Here is a 16,883-nt window from a genome sequence, read left to right on the forward strand (position 1 = left end):
AAAAACGCTTGCACTGTATAACATGCTTTATTCATACGATCTCGGCCAAGATCTTACGAGTAAATAAAATTAGCGATGATTCCTTTATTTCTGATTCATATTCCGAGAAACACTTATATTTTTATTTATTAACACATTGACATAATATTCAATATACAGTTGACCAGACTGAACGGAAATTTCATTGGATAGATGCTCACCACTAAGATCAAGCTTTCAAAACTGCACCAATAAATGTTTCTATGTAATTGCACAAGTAACACTGCACACGGCGAGGAGGGAAATCGGAAGGAAATCATCCCGTCTAAGACCATAATCGATGTGTGTCAGGAAGAAAAGGCTCTTACCTGCTTATAAAGAGAATTATCAAGATGCCTCTGAAGCCAACACCAAAGATTGTATAGCAATGTATTTTATCAAAAAACTAAATTATAATATTTCGAATTAATTTTTTTGGACATTTATTCATCATTTTAGGGGGTTCACATTTATATGTGGCTAACAAGTCACCTACGGGCCATCCCAGGATGACACGCAGCCCCATCATCGTACGGGGGATCCACAACAAGAATTTCTCCTCTCCTGTATCTCTTACCATACCATACCATAATCTTTGCATTATACTAAGAATACTTCCCTCGTATTAAAAAAAACAGAATCAATGTTAAATATTTTGAAAGTTAATTAAAATATGTAAAATAAACTTATAAAAGTTGCAGAATAGTTGGAAACCTATATAATAACAATGTTTTTAAGTCGTCTCTTTCTTTCATATATAATTAACACTATGATAAAAAGGGACAGCATTCATCTGAGAATTTAGTCTTTGCCTATATGTAGCCTTACTGCAGACCCTATGCAGATAATTTAATAGAATATTAAAGCTTCAATAACGTAACACAGATGTTTTTGTCTGAATAATTGTACAGTGTGCATGTCACACTGTTATGTCCCTTTTCAGCATTGCGTAAGCTCAATTTAACAGAAAGAGAAGGATTTCTACTGAAAACAGTGTAATTAAAATTTGTATGTACGTTGGAAAATTGAGAGATATTATTATTAATAGCAGCTAATTTCCTATATTATGTCATTATGATGACGTATATTTACTCATTCACTCTGAAAGACCACTAATTGAGTGTAGTATGACATCACACACTAATCTTATTTAAACCAATACGTGATACTGCCATTTTGTTTAAAAAAATGTATTGTCTTATTCTTATGACGCAATTTTAATGAGCGGATAAATAGCTCCGTATCTGATGTCCTTAATTTATCTAAAATCCCTCCCCCGTCTGCGGCAAGATATATGTACCTCGTACGAACTTATCTTTGTAAAAATGTATCTGTGTAATTCGCGAATGTTTCGGGTTTCAGCAGACTATAACACATATTATGAAGATTTTGACATTATTCATGTTACCAAAGAGGGTGCGAGGAAATATTTTGAGAGGCGGGAAGGCTGACATTAAAATATTAAGTTGTCGTTTGTTTAATGTTTAATTTCAGTTTTATTTTTTATCTATAACGTATTCATGTTTTCTGTTTCACATATTTTGTTTATCAAAGTAATCTATTTTGGCTTTGCATATTGTATAAGGGTTTTCTTTTATAATATAGATACGTGTAGCTTAATTATAAATAAATAAATTATACAATATGAAAATCCTTTTGCCAATTATCAAAGGCTCCACTCTTCTCCATTCGCTTTTGCGCGCGATGCGTCGCTGTATATTTCCCATCATGTACCTAAATGTCATCCCATCATTTATATGGTCGTACTTTACAGACACCGTTCTGTCAGATTACTGGAGCGGCCCATAAACATTGGATATTGAAATTAACAAAACTATATTAATTAATATTCTAAATAAATTCCTAAAAATAACACTTAACTGGAAATAAGTGCGCCTATCATATGATAAAATTAATAACTAAATCATTGTAAGTTACTCTTTCAACTGTCACGAGGTTTCGTTCAATCTACAACTAACGTTGACCGTTTAATATGTGATAATATAATTAATTTTAATCTGATGATGATGATGATAACAAAATATTAAATCTTTAAATAAATTATTTAATATATAATATTTACTAAATTTAAATTAAATTATAAACATATTCAAATGTTCTTCAGAAAAGCACAGCAAAAAATTCATGCCCCTATATAAGTACATATCTGTATAATAACACAGATAAATGATAAATCCTTACATAGTTTCTTCAATATTATGTCAACATTGACCGACTCACGCGCAGGCTTACATCCAAGGTTGCGTGATAGTGACCTAGAGATGTTTGCTTTATTGAACCGCCGATGCCCGCGCCTTCGTGCGTTGACTAAGAATTGTAGAAAACATTGCCCAAGCCAAGATAAAGACATGTTAAATACCTATATATAACCTCTAGAAACTAAAAGAACATGACGAAATATCCACCTCTTTGGGACTTTCAATTGCTATTTTCTATTTATACTTATGGAAAACAAGTGCATAGATTCTATCCAAATAGAAAAAAATATAGATAAAAACAATAACTAAAAATACACAGAAATGACATTCAGGGACACGACTAAGAACAATATTACGTTTCAATCTATAAAAGTCCTAATGGATGACTATGAGATGAGACACTTGGATCGCATCGCATCTCTCAAACATACATGATTTCTCTTGATACGTACACTATAGTTTACAGTAGAAACATATTACAACATTTAACAATAGGATTATTTTAAGGAAAATAATAATAATTTAATATAATTAATAACAATTATTTATCAATCAAACATTCAACTCAATACATAATCTGCGCCATTTTGGGCGCCAAAAAGCCCATAGACACATTAGTGGGTGCTTTTTTAAACAGTTGGAGGTCGTATCTTTTTTCATGGAAGACGAAGGGGAAACTAACTAACATGAGTCTTTGTAGGGTTGTTACTACCCCACACAGAAACTTTCTACAAACAAGTTTGTTACGGCTTTCAACTAAATACAAATAAAGTTAACAGTATGACAATTTTATCTAAAATATATATACCCAAAAAGTCATGCCCACCCATGCGAAGCTGGAACAGATAGCTCGTAGTAGACATACACAATATAGAAATGAAATATCCTAGCATACAAGAGTGCAATAATATGGTTTTGTACAGATAAATTATTTCCGTGACCGGTCAGCCTTTAGATGTGTAAGGATCGCGGTCAAGGCTTTATACTATTTATATTGTCACTTGTGATATCATTGCACAAATACTTCTATAATATATATTCAGTCTTCGATTGAATACTGGCCGGAAAGAAAATTTTTAAAGTTCATGTCGTCTTTGTCAAATTGCATCTACGCTGTTATTAAAAATGTTATACAACAACGAAATCTAATTGAATTCTTTAATAAATTGTCTAAAAACGTTATTGTTATTTGGATTTTAATAATAGCTATTGTATGGACGCAACATACTATATCTCTTAGCCATTATATTTCTTACGAAAAATATTTTTATAAGCACCGAAACAAAGTGTACTACGACTTCAAACATATCAAGTCCAACAAGTTTATATTGAAAATGCAAGTATTCATATTAAAGATCCTCAATGATATCATGATGATATCATCTAGCATTTACGTTTGATTTTATTTTTATATTCCGTGGGCGGGGTTACCTAAATAAACAAGATTATGGTTTTTAATTTAGCAATGTCAAACTGCTTCCAGTTTTCGCCCAGTTCAATTTAACGACCAGTCACTGTCCTTGCGGCTTGATCCCTTGGCGTTGCGTAGAGAATGCATCCGCATTTACCATGGAGTGTTTAGAGGAGTTGTTCAGACTAATGCCTGCAGCTGAGTTTCATTATTGGACGTCAAGGCAAAACCATCCGTATTACCTCGACGTCCACACAACTGAGCGTTTCGCAAAGCAGTTTTTGCAGCGCACCACCACTATGTGGAACCTGCTTTTCACTGAAGTATTTCCGAACCAATTCGACTTAGGGTCCTTCAAGAATTAAGCGTACCAATTCTTAAAATACACATAAAAAGACTTGAATTCTCGAAAAACAAAAACGTTGATTCGATTTTTCAGGGCTGAGAGTCACGATTAGCTAGTCTAACATCTCTTTTCTACTTACCCCTGATCTTCTCCATGTATGCTTGCGTCTGAGCCGTGGTAAACTATTATATTTGTTCTCCTCCATTATCACCACACTAACATCTCACTCTACACACTATTATTATATAAGTTCATTTACATATGGTTCACACAAACTTTATAATTAAACCTTTTAACACAACATCTACGACTGAAATTTCCAAAGTAAGTGCACATTGATAAGTAATCGCGATGATAAGATTTGATAACACGTTCAACTAGAACACAATCTTATTTTACAAAACATCATTTCTTTATAAGTAGAATACATATCTATTGAACTGTTACGCTTTTATGTGTTCCCGTTATTTTCCCAGTCTCATTTCGCTATGTAATAATAGCCTTCCTCAATAAATGCACTAACCCACTATAGAGATTTTTCAAATCAAACTAACAGTTCCTGATATAGACGCGTTTATCAGAACATAATAGATATATTTATTATATATGTTAGGCATAATATCTGTTTAAACGTTAATTTTAAAAATAACCACAAAGACCGTGTCAACACACACGATTCAGAGTCGAAACTCACACCCATATGTCAGAAACGTATAAGATTGGTCTTTTATAAAATTCTTACTATTATTTTTATCTAACTCAAATAACCGAAGGGCCGTAAAAACACTATTGTAAACTCTTACGATGCTTATTGAGACCTGACTTTGAATGGTAAAAACCAGATACACAACCATTTGGTCTAGTACTAGGAATACGTATGTTTACAGATATTAGGCAATTATGTTTACAAACTATAATACTACAAGTGACATCAGCATTGCATCATATAAATTTCAGTAACAATTCTAGAAAAATCTTAAATACCACACACTAAAGAAAAAAAGGCCTGATGGTAATTTGCTATCGCCGTGTAATATTATTTGTGAAAAGATAAAATGATTGAAAGGTTAACTTAAGGAAGTACGATTTCGTATTAAAGAAAATATTGTTTTATGCTATATAAAATACACTATATGTTATATCATGCTACGAATTATCGTGAAACGAGGAACTGGTAGTATTACATATATAAAATAAAAATAAATAAATCAATGGCGCTACAACCCTCTCAGGTCTAGGCCTCAGATTTCTGTATCTGTTTCATGATCATTTGCAAATTGAATAGGCAAGTAGGTGATCAGCCTTCTGTACCTGACACGCCGTCGACTTTTTTGGGTCTAAGGCAAGCCGGTTTCCTCACGATGTTTTCCTTCACCGTTCTAGCTAATGTTAAATGCGCACATATAAAGAAATTCCATTGGTGCACAGCCTGAGATCGAACCTACGACCTCAGGTATGAGCATCGCACGCTGAAGCCACTAGGCCTACACTGATCTATTACATATTTAAACATTTACAAAATCTACTGTAAGATCTCCCTTATATTTGCGGAATGAATTACATATTATCTCTATTTCACCTTTATGTATGAGAACACATATTTATTTTAAACATAAACAGGAGTTTATGTTTGAAGAAAAAGTTTTAATAAGCAAAGACATAATTTTGTAAAGATATTTTTCGTGTTATGTCTTGAACGTAACCATGAAAATCTATAAAATCCGGAAAACAATATAATATTGTTAAACTAGTCAAGGTGACCGATTCGTTAACGTTCGGAGACGCTAGACTACGTGCCTGGCTGAGGCTTTGATTTCTATGTTTTAATCCAAATACATTTTTCTAACCAATTGAACAGTGCACTTATTTGGCACTTAGAAATATTTATCTGGAGACAAAAAAAAAAATTTTTAATAATGCGGCCGCAGATAATTTTATTGTACATTTCTTTCATCTCTACATAGGAAATAAAAACCGACGTGAAGACCAGAAAACAGATACGGTTTAATTTTAACGTAGGTAAACTTTTACCCTTTGACTAATTAGAAACTTGTATTATTTTTACTTTAACACGTGTAAATACACCACTACACTGTACAAATCGTGCACTCTCAAAGATTATCGACTGAAAACTGAAAACTCGTAAAGATAACAATTCAATTACCTTCATTTGTAACGATAGCAAAATAAGACAAACGTTAATAGTAACTTAACTATGCAGATTAATATATAGTAAAACAGTGCTAGTTTTGCCTATACCCACGCCGTAAAGTAGGTATACAATACAATGTTATATAATAACATGAAAATCATGGTATATTAGATTTGAAAACCACTGCGGTTTATATTATAGTGTAACATCAGAAGTCTTGTTAGGAGCGTGACAAATGAATATTAAAGTAATTATTGTGTTCATGAAACTGGTTTTTTAGATTGCTTTGCTATCTAACAAGGGAACGCGCCGTAACGTTTTTCTGTACCCAATAGTAAACGTAGTTCCGTGACCAATCTTTATACCTAAAAGTTACCATTATGTGGTGTAAAGTACAAGAAAGTCGACAATAATAATAACAATAACGTGTAATTCAATCCCCGCCCCGCATCGTAAAGTTTTACTTTACAAGAGTGACCCCCTCCCCCACCCTCCAAAATTAGTTACATAATACTTCCGTAACTGACGGGGTAGTAGTTGATATTAGCTGCGTTAGCAAATACCTCAACGTTCTCTCACCATATACGTTGTTTGCTCTCGAAGTACAGAGTCGCACTTGCGTTACAGCTCGGGTGAGGCTAAGGCTCGTGATAAACCAAATCAAAGAAATACTAATGCAGTAAATCGTCCGGTTTTGACGAACTATATAAATATCTTTAAATTATTTTTTTCTGTTTTTCAGACTTCAAACAACAAACCTAAACACTTGATCTTTTGGGTGTTTTTTTTATTAGTTCTTTATCGTTAACACTGAGCAACCTACTTATTATCTATTTATAGAACGTGTTAAAACAATGCCTAATTTGCTCACCTTACACGTTATCTAGACGTCTTCACGGTTCTAATATTGATTGTAAACATTCATAGGCAAGTTGTCAACACAATTACCTGGGTTCTTCTTAGGTTTTGCGATGAAGATAGTATTCTTTTTAGCATATAGCAATCAAAATTATGCCAGAAGCCTTGAAACCAGTGCAACATAATACTTGTTTACCAAAGTCAAGTCATGTTTTGTTTTTAATATACATATAAATATGCTTGGTAGCTATTTTAAGTATTACACTCTGAAAATATAGTTTTCTTAAACACTAATTTAGGTTTGTGTTACACTAAACACTTAGTAATTGTAAAGTAACAATTATCTTATACTATTAATGAATATATCTGAATATCTACTCACAAAGCCACTTTTTGCTTTCTCATGGCGAGACATTTTGCCTTCATTCACATTCGGATGCACCATTCTGTAACAAATTACGGAGAATATTAAAATTTTATCACTTAAAAGCGAGAGATATATATTAATTGTCAAAATATTTAATATTATGTACAACAGGCGAAGTACGTAACATTTTACCCAAAAAATTTAAAGCTGTATCTAGATATTTACAAACTAACTTTTATTATTTAATAATTATATATTGCATTTTTAATATATATGCAAGTAGTATTCTGAACATATTATAACATGTCAATATTTTTCTAAATCTATAACTATTGGCTGCGGATACAGATATAAAGAAAGTTTTGTAATTATTTATATTATGTAAGATTTTTTTAGACGTTAATAAAGAAACTATCTATGTATGGAAACTCATAGATACTATATACAGACATATCATGTTCATCAATTGACCTGAATTGATTGATTGACTTGATCCATATTAACCACAAATTCATAGTTCTAATGATTGTTTACCAACTATTAATGCCTTAGGTCATTATAAATCTGTAGAAGAATGAAGATGAAAAATGAAGCTATTTCTTGATTATATATGACAATGAAGTTGTCTTTCAAGCTTTTAAATGGTAAACACATTCTGTGGATATTTTTCTTAAAGTTAGAAGCATGTAAGTAATCAACCTTGTATTACTGTATCTGTTATAATATAAATCCAATAGCTACAATTGGATTTTCATACCATTTTACCTTGCAATTATTTATGTTTCATGTCTAAGCAATATTTGTTTATTTATATATTGCTGGTCCCTATTATTGTACATTATAGAATCCAGTTCTATTATACAACTATTATACTACATAAAAAAACTATATTATCAAAATTCCATATATATGGTACTAAGGTAACATATTATGTTAAATTTATCATCAAAACTCTTGACACAATTATACTACAATGGTACAACAATACATTTTAGTATTTCTGAAATATTTCCATTAATTCATTAATACTTCTTAAGATTAAGTTATATTAATGATACCCATTTAAATAAATTCAGAGATTGAGTATCCAAATTGCATATTATCTTCCTCTTTAAAAGAAAATACCTTATTTTTGAATGTAACAAATAAAACTGGAAGCCGAAATAGATAAAGTCCTAATAAGTAACAAACAATTCCAGTACTGGGTTCTGATAAACCATACACTTTAAATGAATAATTATAATATTTTATTGATGGCTTTTCATTGCGACACTACTTATAATTTGAGCATTTGAATGCAATGCAATCCGCGCCAAATTATTAGCTAAATCGAGGTCGCTGGTAAATAAAAGTTATATCGAGGACGATAACATTTATTAACATAGTATCCGTACTGTTCATAATAAAGAAATACAAAAAATAATGTCCGACGAATACGCCCTAGAGCTTTCTTTCTACAGCCTCGAACCGTTATAAATGTTTATTTTTCTATCATAAAAACGCGAAAACATGATTCCATTGCTCAATCAAGTAACTCTGTTCTAACCTAATAAATTTTCGTATTGAGGCTCCTGTATCAAATTTAAATATTAAGATAAGATAACAGGTATACTTTACCACCAAAAAGAGATAATTTTAGTTTAAAATAACTTCACAAACACAAGTATTTGATAAAAACATGATAACACAAACAACGGTTGAACAAAACACATACATACGCATTTGTACATAGCTGACTAGTGATGTCATCTCATGCTTGTCACAACCAAACGTTTTATATCGTAGTGTTGTTTATTTTAATTTTGGGAGTTACGATTTAACGGTTTTATGAATGTCAAAAAGCCATAATCGTAAAGATCTCATTACGATAGGGTCCTTATGGATGGACGATGAATGATTCATCAATTGCGATTGTCAACATTCACGTAATTCATGCTTCCTAATGACAAGCGATTGAAGCGCTTTTGGAGAAGTATTAGTCGTACACGCTTACATGAACTGTGTTGACAATTGTTGCTTAAATTTTATAATGATTTCAAGTGCAGATATATTATTTTTGCAATAACTGTCTGTATGAAAAAAGCACCCAATACGGATACAAGAAATGGTCTAATTCGAGAAAAAATTGCTTCGAATATAAACCATAACAAGCGTTAAGAAATATATCTTAACGCTTATTATGGTAGTACAACTATACTAAAAATACGTTAAACCACCATGATTAATAAAATGATTGGAATTCATGTTTACGTAAATACTCTTTGATCAATGTAAATCCATTTTTTAAATTTTTATTTTAACTTTTCTTTCTATTTTTGAAACTATTAATCTTCTGTTTCTTATTCAGCGTTGTCATATAACGTCTTGTCGGCTTACAAAATTTGTCATAAAATAATTTTAATTCGGTTTAAATTAGAAATTCACTATGGATAATCAAGAATCCAAGAAATGTTTCTGTGCGCGTTGCTTTTTACCCATTGATGCAGAGGATAAAGTTGACATTGAAGGCCAAAACTTCCACCGATTATGCAGCATGTGCTGTAAGTTGTTTCAAATTTAGGTGTTCTATTTAACTAAAAAAAATTATACTACAGAAAATTTCTTTGATATCAGGTATATGCAGAACGGTACCTCAGCATCTGAAGATGTTTTATGGTCATGTATTTTGTAACGAATGCTTTAAAAACCACGTACTAACGAGATTTAGAGGAGAGAACCCCCGTATCCACTCAAATAGTTGGTGGATGCAGTGGGCTCCGGGTTCGAAACCACAGGGAAATATGGAAACTACTGGTAAAAAAAACCAACATGTTTTAATCTTAATTATTGATTTCCAGATCGTTTTAAAATATTTATTGTTCGTGTAGTAGTTGCTGACTACATTGCCTCTTGATGCCTACTGTCAAAATGTGATCTTATGATACAAGGCGTCGGATTACAACTTATCTCTATTTATAAATATATTCTTTAGTTATTGTGCCACGTTTTTTAACCGGTTACTATTTACTGTATGCATCTGTATAAACTGCGAAAGTACGCATATAATAATAATGTGGATGGTTTGCAAAAGCGTAAAGAAGATTGTTTTAAATCTAACTGAACTTATGTCTGTCAGGTTCCAAGAGTTTTGAAAATCCACCAGAAGATATGCAGAAGCGCTGTTTTTGTGCGAGATGTCTGCAAGCAATTGGTGACGACAAAATATGTATTGGTGATCAGTGTTTTCATTCACACTGTGCTCGATGCTGTAAGATAATTTTAATGTTGCTATATATAATTGCTATAGGATATTAAACAATGTCTGCTCTTAAATTTAAACCGTCTTGCAAGTAATATGATAAGTTATTTTTTTTCCTAGCGATATCAATAGTTCGACCGAGTTCGTTAACCCGATATGATAAATATAATTACAATAATATTTAATTTTGCTCTATAGATGTCTGTCAGAACGTTCCTAAGTCAAATGTGAAGATTTACTATGGACAAGTATTCTGCGAAGATTGCTTTCATCGCCATGTTTTGAATAAAAATACAGACAATCCTTCAGAATTCTTCAAAAACTGCTTTGAGCAATGGCAGAGTAATCCACAATTTGCGGAAAACATGCGAGATTTCATGACTACCAGTAAAGATCAAGCCCCATTCATTTTCATGATGCAAGGACAACAACCACCTTTCTGTAGATGTGGCACAGGACCTCAGGAATGGTTTCAACCGAATGAACCAAAAAAATGTAAGTTCTGTAATATAATATATATTAAAATTAATGAATTATAACTCTGTTTACTTTTGATGTTTCAACTATCTTGGCCTGCCAAACAACCTTACTAACGTTTTTCTCTAGGTGCATAAGAGCTGACTCAACGAAAATGTTCACAGCTGCGACACCAGCGACCAAATCAATCGCGGAGGACAGTCATATTTGGGATTTATCTTTTGAAAATCGCACGGAAATATCTGATATTCTTGAATCTACTGACGAATCAACGATTCGAGATAGCAATTCTTTGACTGCAGCTGAAAAAATCGAAAAGCTAACTAAATACCTACATGAACGGTTTGAATACAACCACAAAAACGAGAAAAAATGGAAAAACTATGAATTTGACAATGTTTCAATGATTTCGAGAGATTCAACTAGTTATTGGTGTGATTTACAACAGCCTAAAATGAAACGTAATGCACTGAAGTGTCCTAAATGTTTGTGGCAGTGTGGTCCTATTTATGTTAGAGCGGAACTTTTAAAAAAAGTTTGTGAAGTAAAATTTGAATAAATTGTGACACGTTACGTTCTTTTTATCTAATTTAATAACTGATGAATCGGATTTATTATATTTTATACTTCAAGTAATATTTATAGTGTATTGTATTACGAAACACCTGATCTTTTATGAATTATCGTATTCATAATGAGGATTTATACTTGAAATAATGTTTAAATTTACTTGCTGAGAGTTTTTTTGCAACAGTCATCACTAAATGATGGCACATGAAGATACACATGGATACGTAGATAGACTAAACATTTCACGTATCTTATTTCATTTTCGCAATTACTATGTCTACTAAAGCTACTCAGAGTAACAATATTTTGAGAAAGTACTCGTAAACTTATAATAAATCAGCTTTGTATAATAATTTCTAATTCCTAATTGCTATATAGTTTTCTTCCTTTATATCCTAGATTTATCCTATTATATGTTTTAACTTTTAGCTTATCTATGACACTGGGCAACTGCCAAAGGAATTTGAAGTTTTATAAAAATCATTTTATAGTTTATACATAGATTGGATTTATAAAATAAAGGAAAATTGTCTCTTTTTAAGTTAAAACTTCATAACTATATTTTAATTTGTATTGCGTTTTACGCCAATTATTAAGCGTGCATAAATGCTACTAACTGACGTGTATTAAAGTTGCCGACTGTTTTTGTGTCGCGTAAACAAGGGCGTTAACCGAGGTATTTTGAAAGAAGTATAATAGCAATGTACGGAAAAAAAGCTCCTTCGACTTATAGATCAACGCCTTCTGTATACTCACATTATACAGGAAAGTAAGTTAATTTATAATAAATATTTCTTATACTCCTAACTAAACTTAACCTTTAATTATTCCCTTGAGAATCCATAGTATATACGCTTATTAATTTACTTGGTGCAGATTTAATGCCATTCACGTATCATATTTGCTAAATAATTTTTATAGATAGATCAAAATAAAAAAAGGAACTTTTAGTCTGATTTAACATAAAATTATATTAGGTCATCTACAAATCTTCGCTCATCAAAATCCGTTAAATCTCTACGAGTACCATGGTACCAGAAGCCAATCCTTCATGATGCTTTTGTTTTGGACTTGCAAAGAGGTTCATTACTAACAGGATCTCTGGCTGTGGTAAGTATAATCAAAACAAAAAATAACAATAAGTTATAATAATAATAAAATAACAAAAAAAAACATTAATTGGCTAAGTTATAAATTTGTATGGACTATTCATATTTGGTTGTAAAAACCCATGATCATAACAGCTGATGATGTTGTTATGAAGAACATAATACAATATAATTTAGCCACCTTTAATTTTGGTCAATATAACTGGAATGTTGTTCTTAACAATATTGTCACAAACAGTTTTGACTACAAATCTATTTTGATAAAACATTTATTATGTGTAACCTTTTATCTTACGTTAATGTTTAAAATCTTTAAATGTATGCGCATGTATCTTTTTTTCAGTTTATAGCTTTATTTACATTTGCCCAGAGTATATTTGACTTGTATTGCCTTGGAATGGCAACACCTGGTTCAGTGCATTATGGATACTATGTGATGAGCTATCAATTTGTTTATGTAGGTAGTGCACCTGGTAAGTAACTTTTCATGTGTTGTAACATACATCATCATTACAAAAGAATTCCATGAATATTTTTTTAAGTTGAAATGATCCTTTTAATTATTAGTTTTATTTACCAATAATTTTAAACTATGGGTACAATATATTAAACTTTATTCTTGAAATTCAAATATTAGTTCAATTACACTGTCTTATTAAAGATCTTGTTTATAGTAAATTGTGTTTATCTTAACCGTCAGTTAATTTACTATCATATGTTTTAAAATTCCCTTCAAATTTATTTTGAAATACTTGTTTCAGTTCGCAATGTTCTCATTGTGTTTTCATTATTTTCCTGGATTGGATCTGTTGCAGTATTAGTCACTAGTATTATGCTTATAAGTGCTTTGCGAAAAGTAAGTTTTCAAATGTTAATTTAGTTGTAAGACATTCAAAATGCCTCTGTAAACTTAAAAAAATAAGAAAGATGTTTAAAACATCATGTACACATACATACAGGCTATGGTATGGTATGGTTCTTGGACTCAAGTTTCCAAACTTAGACTCGTACTTGGTCTGTTGTATGTAAAGTCTAACTAAGCCAGCCTATCTCTATCCATAAGCACAGAAGTGTCCTGGGCACTTTGCGGGATTCACAGAGCAACTCACTGCTCTGAGAATTTCTGCATGTTGTTTAGCCATAGCCTCTCATTCCAGGACTATGTGGGTGACTGATTGCTCTGTGCGTAAACAGCCTTTGCACATGGGGTTGTCTGTCGCACCAAGGGCAAAAACATGTATATTAGGAGAGCATTCCCTATCATTGTTTTGAGATTAGTTTTGCTTAGGATTAGAACTTGCTTTGTCATTTGCAGGTTAACTGCTGTCAGAGCCACATAATGTATGTGTATTGTATTGATTGTTTTAATGTAGTTTTAGAATAGCAGTTATTAATATTAGATTTTCTTTTAGGAACATGAAAAGCGCATCGTCCCTTGGTTGTATGCTTTTGGAGTATTTATATTATTTCGTGCAGTTGCATTTATATTTGCCTCCATAGTAAATGACATGATATTTGCATACAATATATTAATGTGCCTTTTTTGGATTGTTTTTACTGTCAGTGGCATCTATGGATGGTTACTAGTATATAGTTTATATTTGGAACTAGCTGACTTGACAAAGTTGGAAGATTTGGCACATTTACGAGTAAGTAGTAACATTTTATATTATTTTCAATGAAATATTACATTCTTTAGAAAATTAACTTGGAACACAAGATTTAAAATGTAGTTAGCAAAACTACTCTCTCTGCGTTAAAAACTTTTATAATGGGACAGTATTTGGGTTACTGTAATGTTAGTATTTAGATTAAAAAGTTCATTAATTTTTTTAAGTAGGTTGCAATTAAAAACACTTAATTCAAGTAAACTATTATCTATGAAGTTTTAAATCATATTTATTGAACATTCACTACTACTATGTCACCTTTTCAGATGGGTACCATGGCATCTCTTAATGCGTCTTTAGCTGGTTCAAGACCCACAACTCCACACTCAACAGTATCTACCATGCCGGCTTCACAAATTTGATATGAAATAACGCCTACTCTTGAAATGGAACCAATGCTTAATGATGCAAATGAGAGTAGTCTTGAAACTCCAGTCTGAATGGACCTAAATAAAGTGTAACATGTTATAATTTACAATGATTAGGATCTTAAGAGTTAATAATATTATCAAGTTATATTGAAAATATGTGCCTTAATTAATTGGGTCAATAAAACAAAATAAAATAAATATCTTAAATAAGAGTGTAGGTTAGATTTGAATTACATTTATATACTAGTACTTTTTTTTATAAAATTTACATTAAAATCAAGTGGCGGACAATTGACAGTAATAATATATTTGCCAATTATTTCATTTTTAAGTATAGTTTAAAATTAAGCCCTTATTTAGTATAGATTCGCCGTCCTTTATTTTAGTATTATATTTTAAGACAGGAATCTCATTTTAAAATAAACATGTTTGTGCATTTAAACTATTGTTATGATTACAGATCTGTTTATTAAAATGAATATGTGTGCATATTTAAAAGATCGAATAATATTACTTTTTCTTTAATAAGACTGTTTATTTTATAGAGTTGCATGAAGTAATTTTTCAGTGTTTTTTATAATACAGTGGAATCTGACCGTGGAAGGATTTCGACTTAACGAGGTTCGAATCCCGTTAACTCCAACCTTGTTAAGTCGAAATCCTCAGTGAGTCTAAAAAAATAGCCATTACCTTCCTCTGAACCCGAATACGCGGTATCTCGAATTATTAAGACGTTGTAACTCGAACAAAATGTTATTTCTCTACGAAGTACTGATAATTGATATTTATAACTATATAACTCGAATTTTAAAAAGGAGACTAAGTCGTAGATAGTAAAATATAATTTCTTACGTAGAATTCCCCGAAATAATACCAATAAAATCCAAAACGATTGTTCGGGTTCGGGGCTTCTAATATATTCTTTTTGTCTTGTGCATGTGCAATGTGATATGAATAAATACATTCATAAAAAATATATAAAACAAAACATTGTTATTCAACAATTCGACTCTACAATTCGAAATCGCGCCTCTGTAAGTCAAAATTTCAGCAGTTAAATCAGATCTATCTTAAAGTTCTTGTTAAGTCGAAAACTCAGTAACTCGATTTTTTGGCGTTCCCTTGACATTCGAGTTATCGAGATTTCACTGTATTTAGATATATGTTTGCACAAAACTTGTAACATTCCTACATATATATTACAACTGCCATATGATAAATAATTTATAACCCACCAGTTTCTTAATCTTAGGTAATAAGAATGTTAAAATAATAAGACAAGTAAATTTTAACATCTTTGTTACTAAAATCTAATATTTGTTTAGTCTGTAAATATTTGACTTAAAAGACTAATATGTAAACCGTCCAATTGATTAATAAACGATTTTACTATATATGCTATATTATTATTAAAAACCTATTGAGTATATACAAAATAGAAATATATTGTAAAAAAAACACGTGATTGAAGTGAAAAATTTTGGCTTCATGATTATGAGACGAATGTAATTTAATATTAATATCAAATATAATGCTATAACGATATTTTCTTTCTTTACGCGCAAAAGCTTAAGACAAAACTGTTACGTTTCTTGTAAGAATTACCAGTTGGAACTATCAATTGTACTCTTACTACAATGTTGTTGTTAAAACGAATAAACATTTAGTTACAATGGCCTAACAGATTGTAAATCGTTGAACCCTTTTCTGATTTATCACGGACACGGAATAACCTTCACTAAAGATTATATAGACGTCTTGTCTACACAAAACAGCAAAAAAGAAAAATATTGACGATTCTTTGATTTATTATACTCTTACTATAGCCCTACTAACTCAGTTCTCAGTCTATCATGAAGTATGCAAGTATTAATGAACATGTCAAAAACGCCATAAACAGCCTAACCTACTGAAATATAATTAAAATGTAGGCGTGTCTGTGCATGTGCCCCCCTCCCCATGATACCTAAAAATCGCTTCTGCGCAGGCAAGCACATTTGTTCAATATGTTTGCCGTTATCTGTACTATACTTGATATTTTGTTAACAGTTAAAAATTTGAGGACTTCAATTTATTT

General features: G+C 31.2%; 3 protein-coding genes across 11 annotated transcripts in view; 2 read left to right on the forward strand and 1 right to left on the reverse strand.

Annotated features, from left to right (window-relative positions):
- Positions 1-9,097, reverse strand: part of LOC123716971 (protein diaphanous) — a 32,918-nt gene extending 23,821 nt beyond the window's left edge. For 2 of the 8 annotated variants that reach the window (XM_045672708.1, XM_045672707.1), the window contains exon 1: positions 4,134-4,632. In XM_045672708.1, coding sequence (XP_045528664.1) covers positions 4,134-4,199 — 66 coding nt within the window. In that variant the 5' untranslated portion in view covers positions 4,200-4,632. Of the gene's footprint in view, positions 1-4,133; positions 4,637-6,025; positions 6,116-7,386; positions 7,451-8,988 lie in introns of those variants that run through there. The other 6 variants (XM_045672704.1, XM_045672703.1, XM_045672701.1 and 3 more) reach the window with 6 other exon arrangements.
- A 622-nt stretch (positions 9,098-9,719) lies between these two features.
- Positions 9,720-11,659, forward strand: LOC123717212 (cysteine and glycine-rich protein 1-like). 2 transcript variants are annotated; one of them, XM_045673097.1, is made up of 5 exons: positions 9,720-9,911; positions 9,985-10,164; positions 10,487-10,618; positions 10,808-11,104; positions 11,251-11,659. In XM_045673097.1, the coding sequence occupies exons 1-5, from the start codon at positions 9,797-9,799 to the stop codon at positions 11,643-11,645; spliced, it is 1,119 nt and encodes a 372-aa protein (XP_045529053.1). In that variant the 5' UTR covers positions 9,720-9,796; the 3' UTR covers positions 11,646-11,659. The 2 variants fall into 2 exon arrangements, with proteins under 2 accessions (XP_045529053.1, XP_045529054.1); XM_045673098.1 differs by having other exon boundaries at positions 11,216-11,388.
- A 500-nt stretch (positions 11,660-12,159) lies between these two features.
- Positions 12,160-15,021, forward strand: LOC123717442. Its single transcript, XM_045673428.1, has 6 exons — positions 12,160-12,425; positions 12,634-12,766; positions 13,109-13,238; positions 13,527-13,621; positions 14,178-14,414; positions 14,702-15,021. Exons 1-6 carry the CDS (start codon positions 12,358-12,360, stop codon positions 14,795-14,797), a joined length of 759 nt encoding a protein of 252 aa, XP_045529384.1. The 5' UTR covers positions 12,160-12,357; the 3' UTR covers positions 14,798-15,021.
- Positions 15,022-16,883: the final 1,862 nt, after the last annotated feature.

This window comes from Pieris brassicae, chromosome 12, assembly GCF_905147105.1.
Source record: "Pieris brassicae chromosome 12, ilPieBrab1.1, whole genome shotgun sequence".
Taxonomy (NCBI): domain Eukaryota; kingdom Metazoa; phylum Arthropoda; class Insecta; order Lepidoptera; family Pieridae; genus Pieris; species Pieris brassicae.

Bases quoted from the DNA above. Each gene is read 5' to 3' on its own strand.
- LOC123717212 (XM_045673097.1), top strand. From the start codon at position 9,797: ATGGATAATCAAGAATCCAAGAAATGTTTCTGTGCGCGTTGCTTTTTA. The intron at 9,912-9,984 runs GTAAGTTGTTTC...CTTTGATATCAG, and splicing joins CCGATTATGCAGCATGTGCT to GTATATGCAGAACGGTACCT. The intron at 10,165-10,486 runs GTAAAAAAAACC...TATGTCTGTCAG, and splicing joins GGGAAATATGGAAACTACTG to GTTCCAAGAGTTTTGAAAAT.
- LOC123717442 (XM_045673428.1), top strand. From the start codon at position 12,358: ATGTACGGAAAAAAAGCTCCTTCGACTTATAGATCAACGCCTTCTGTA. The intron at 13,239-13,526 runs GTAAGTAACTTT...TACTTGTTTCAG, and splicing joins TTATGTAGGTAGTGCACCTG to TTCGCAATGTTCTCATTGTG. The intron at 14,415-14,701 runs GTAAGTAGTAAC...TCACCTTTTCAG, and splicing joins AAGATTTGGCACATTTACGA to ATGGGTACCATGGCATCTCT.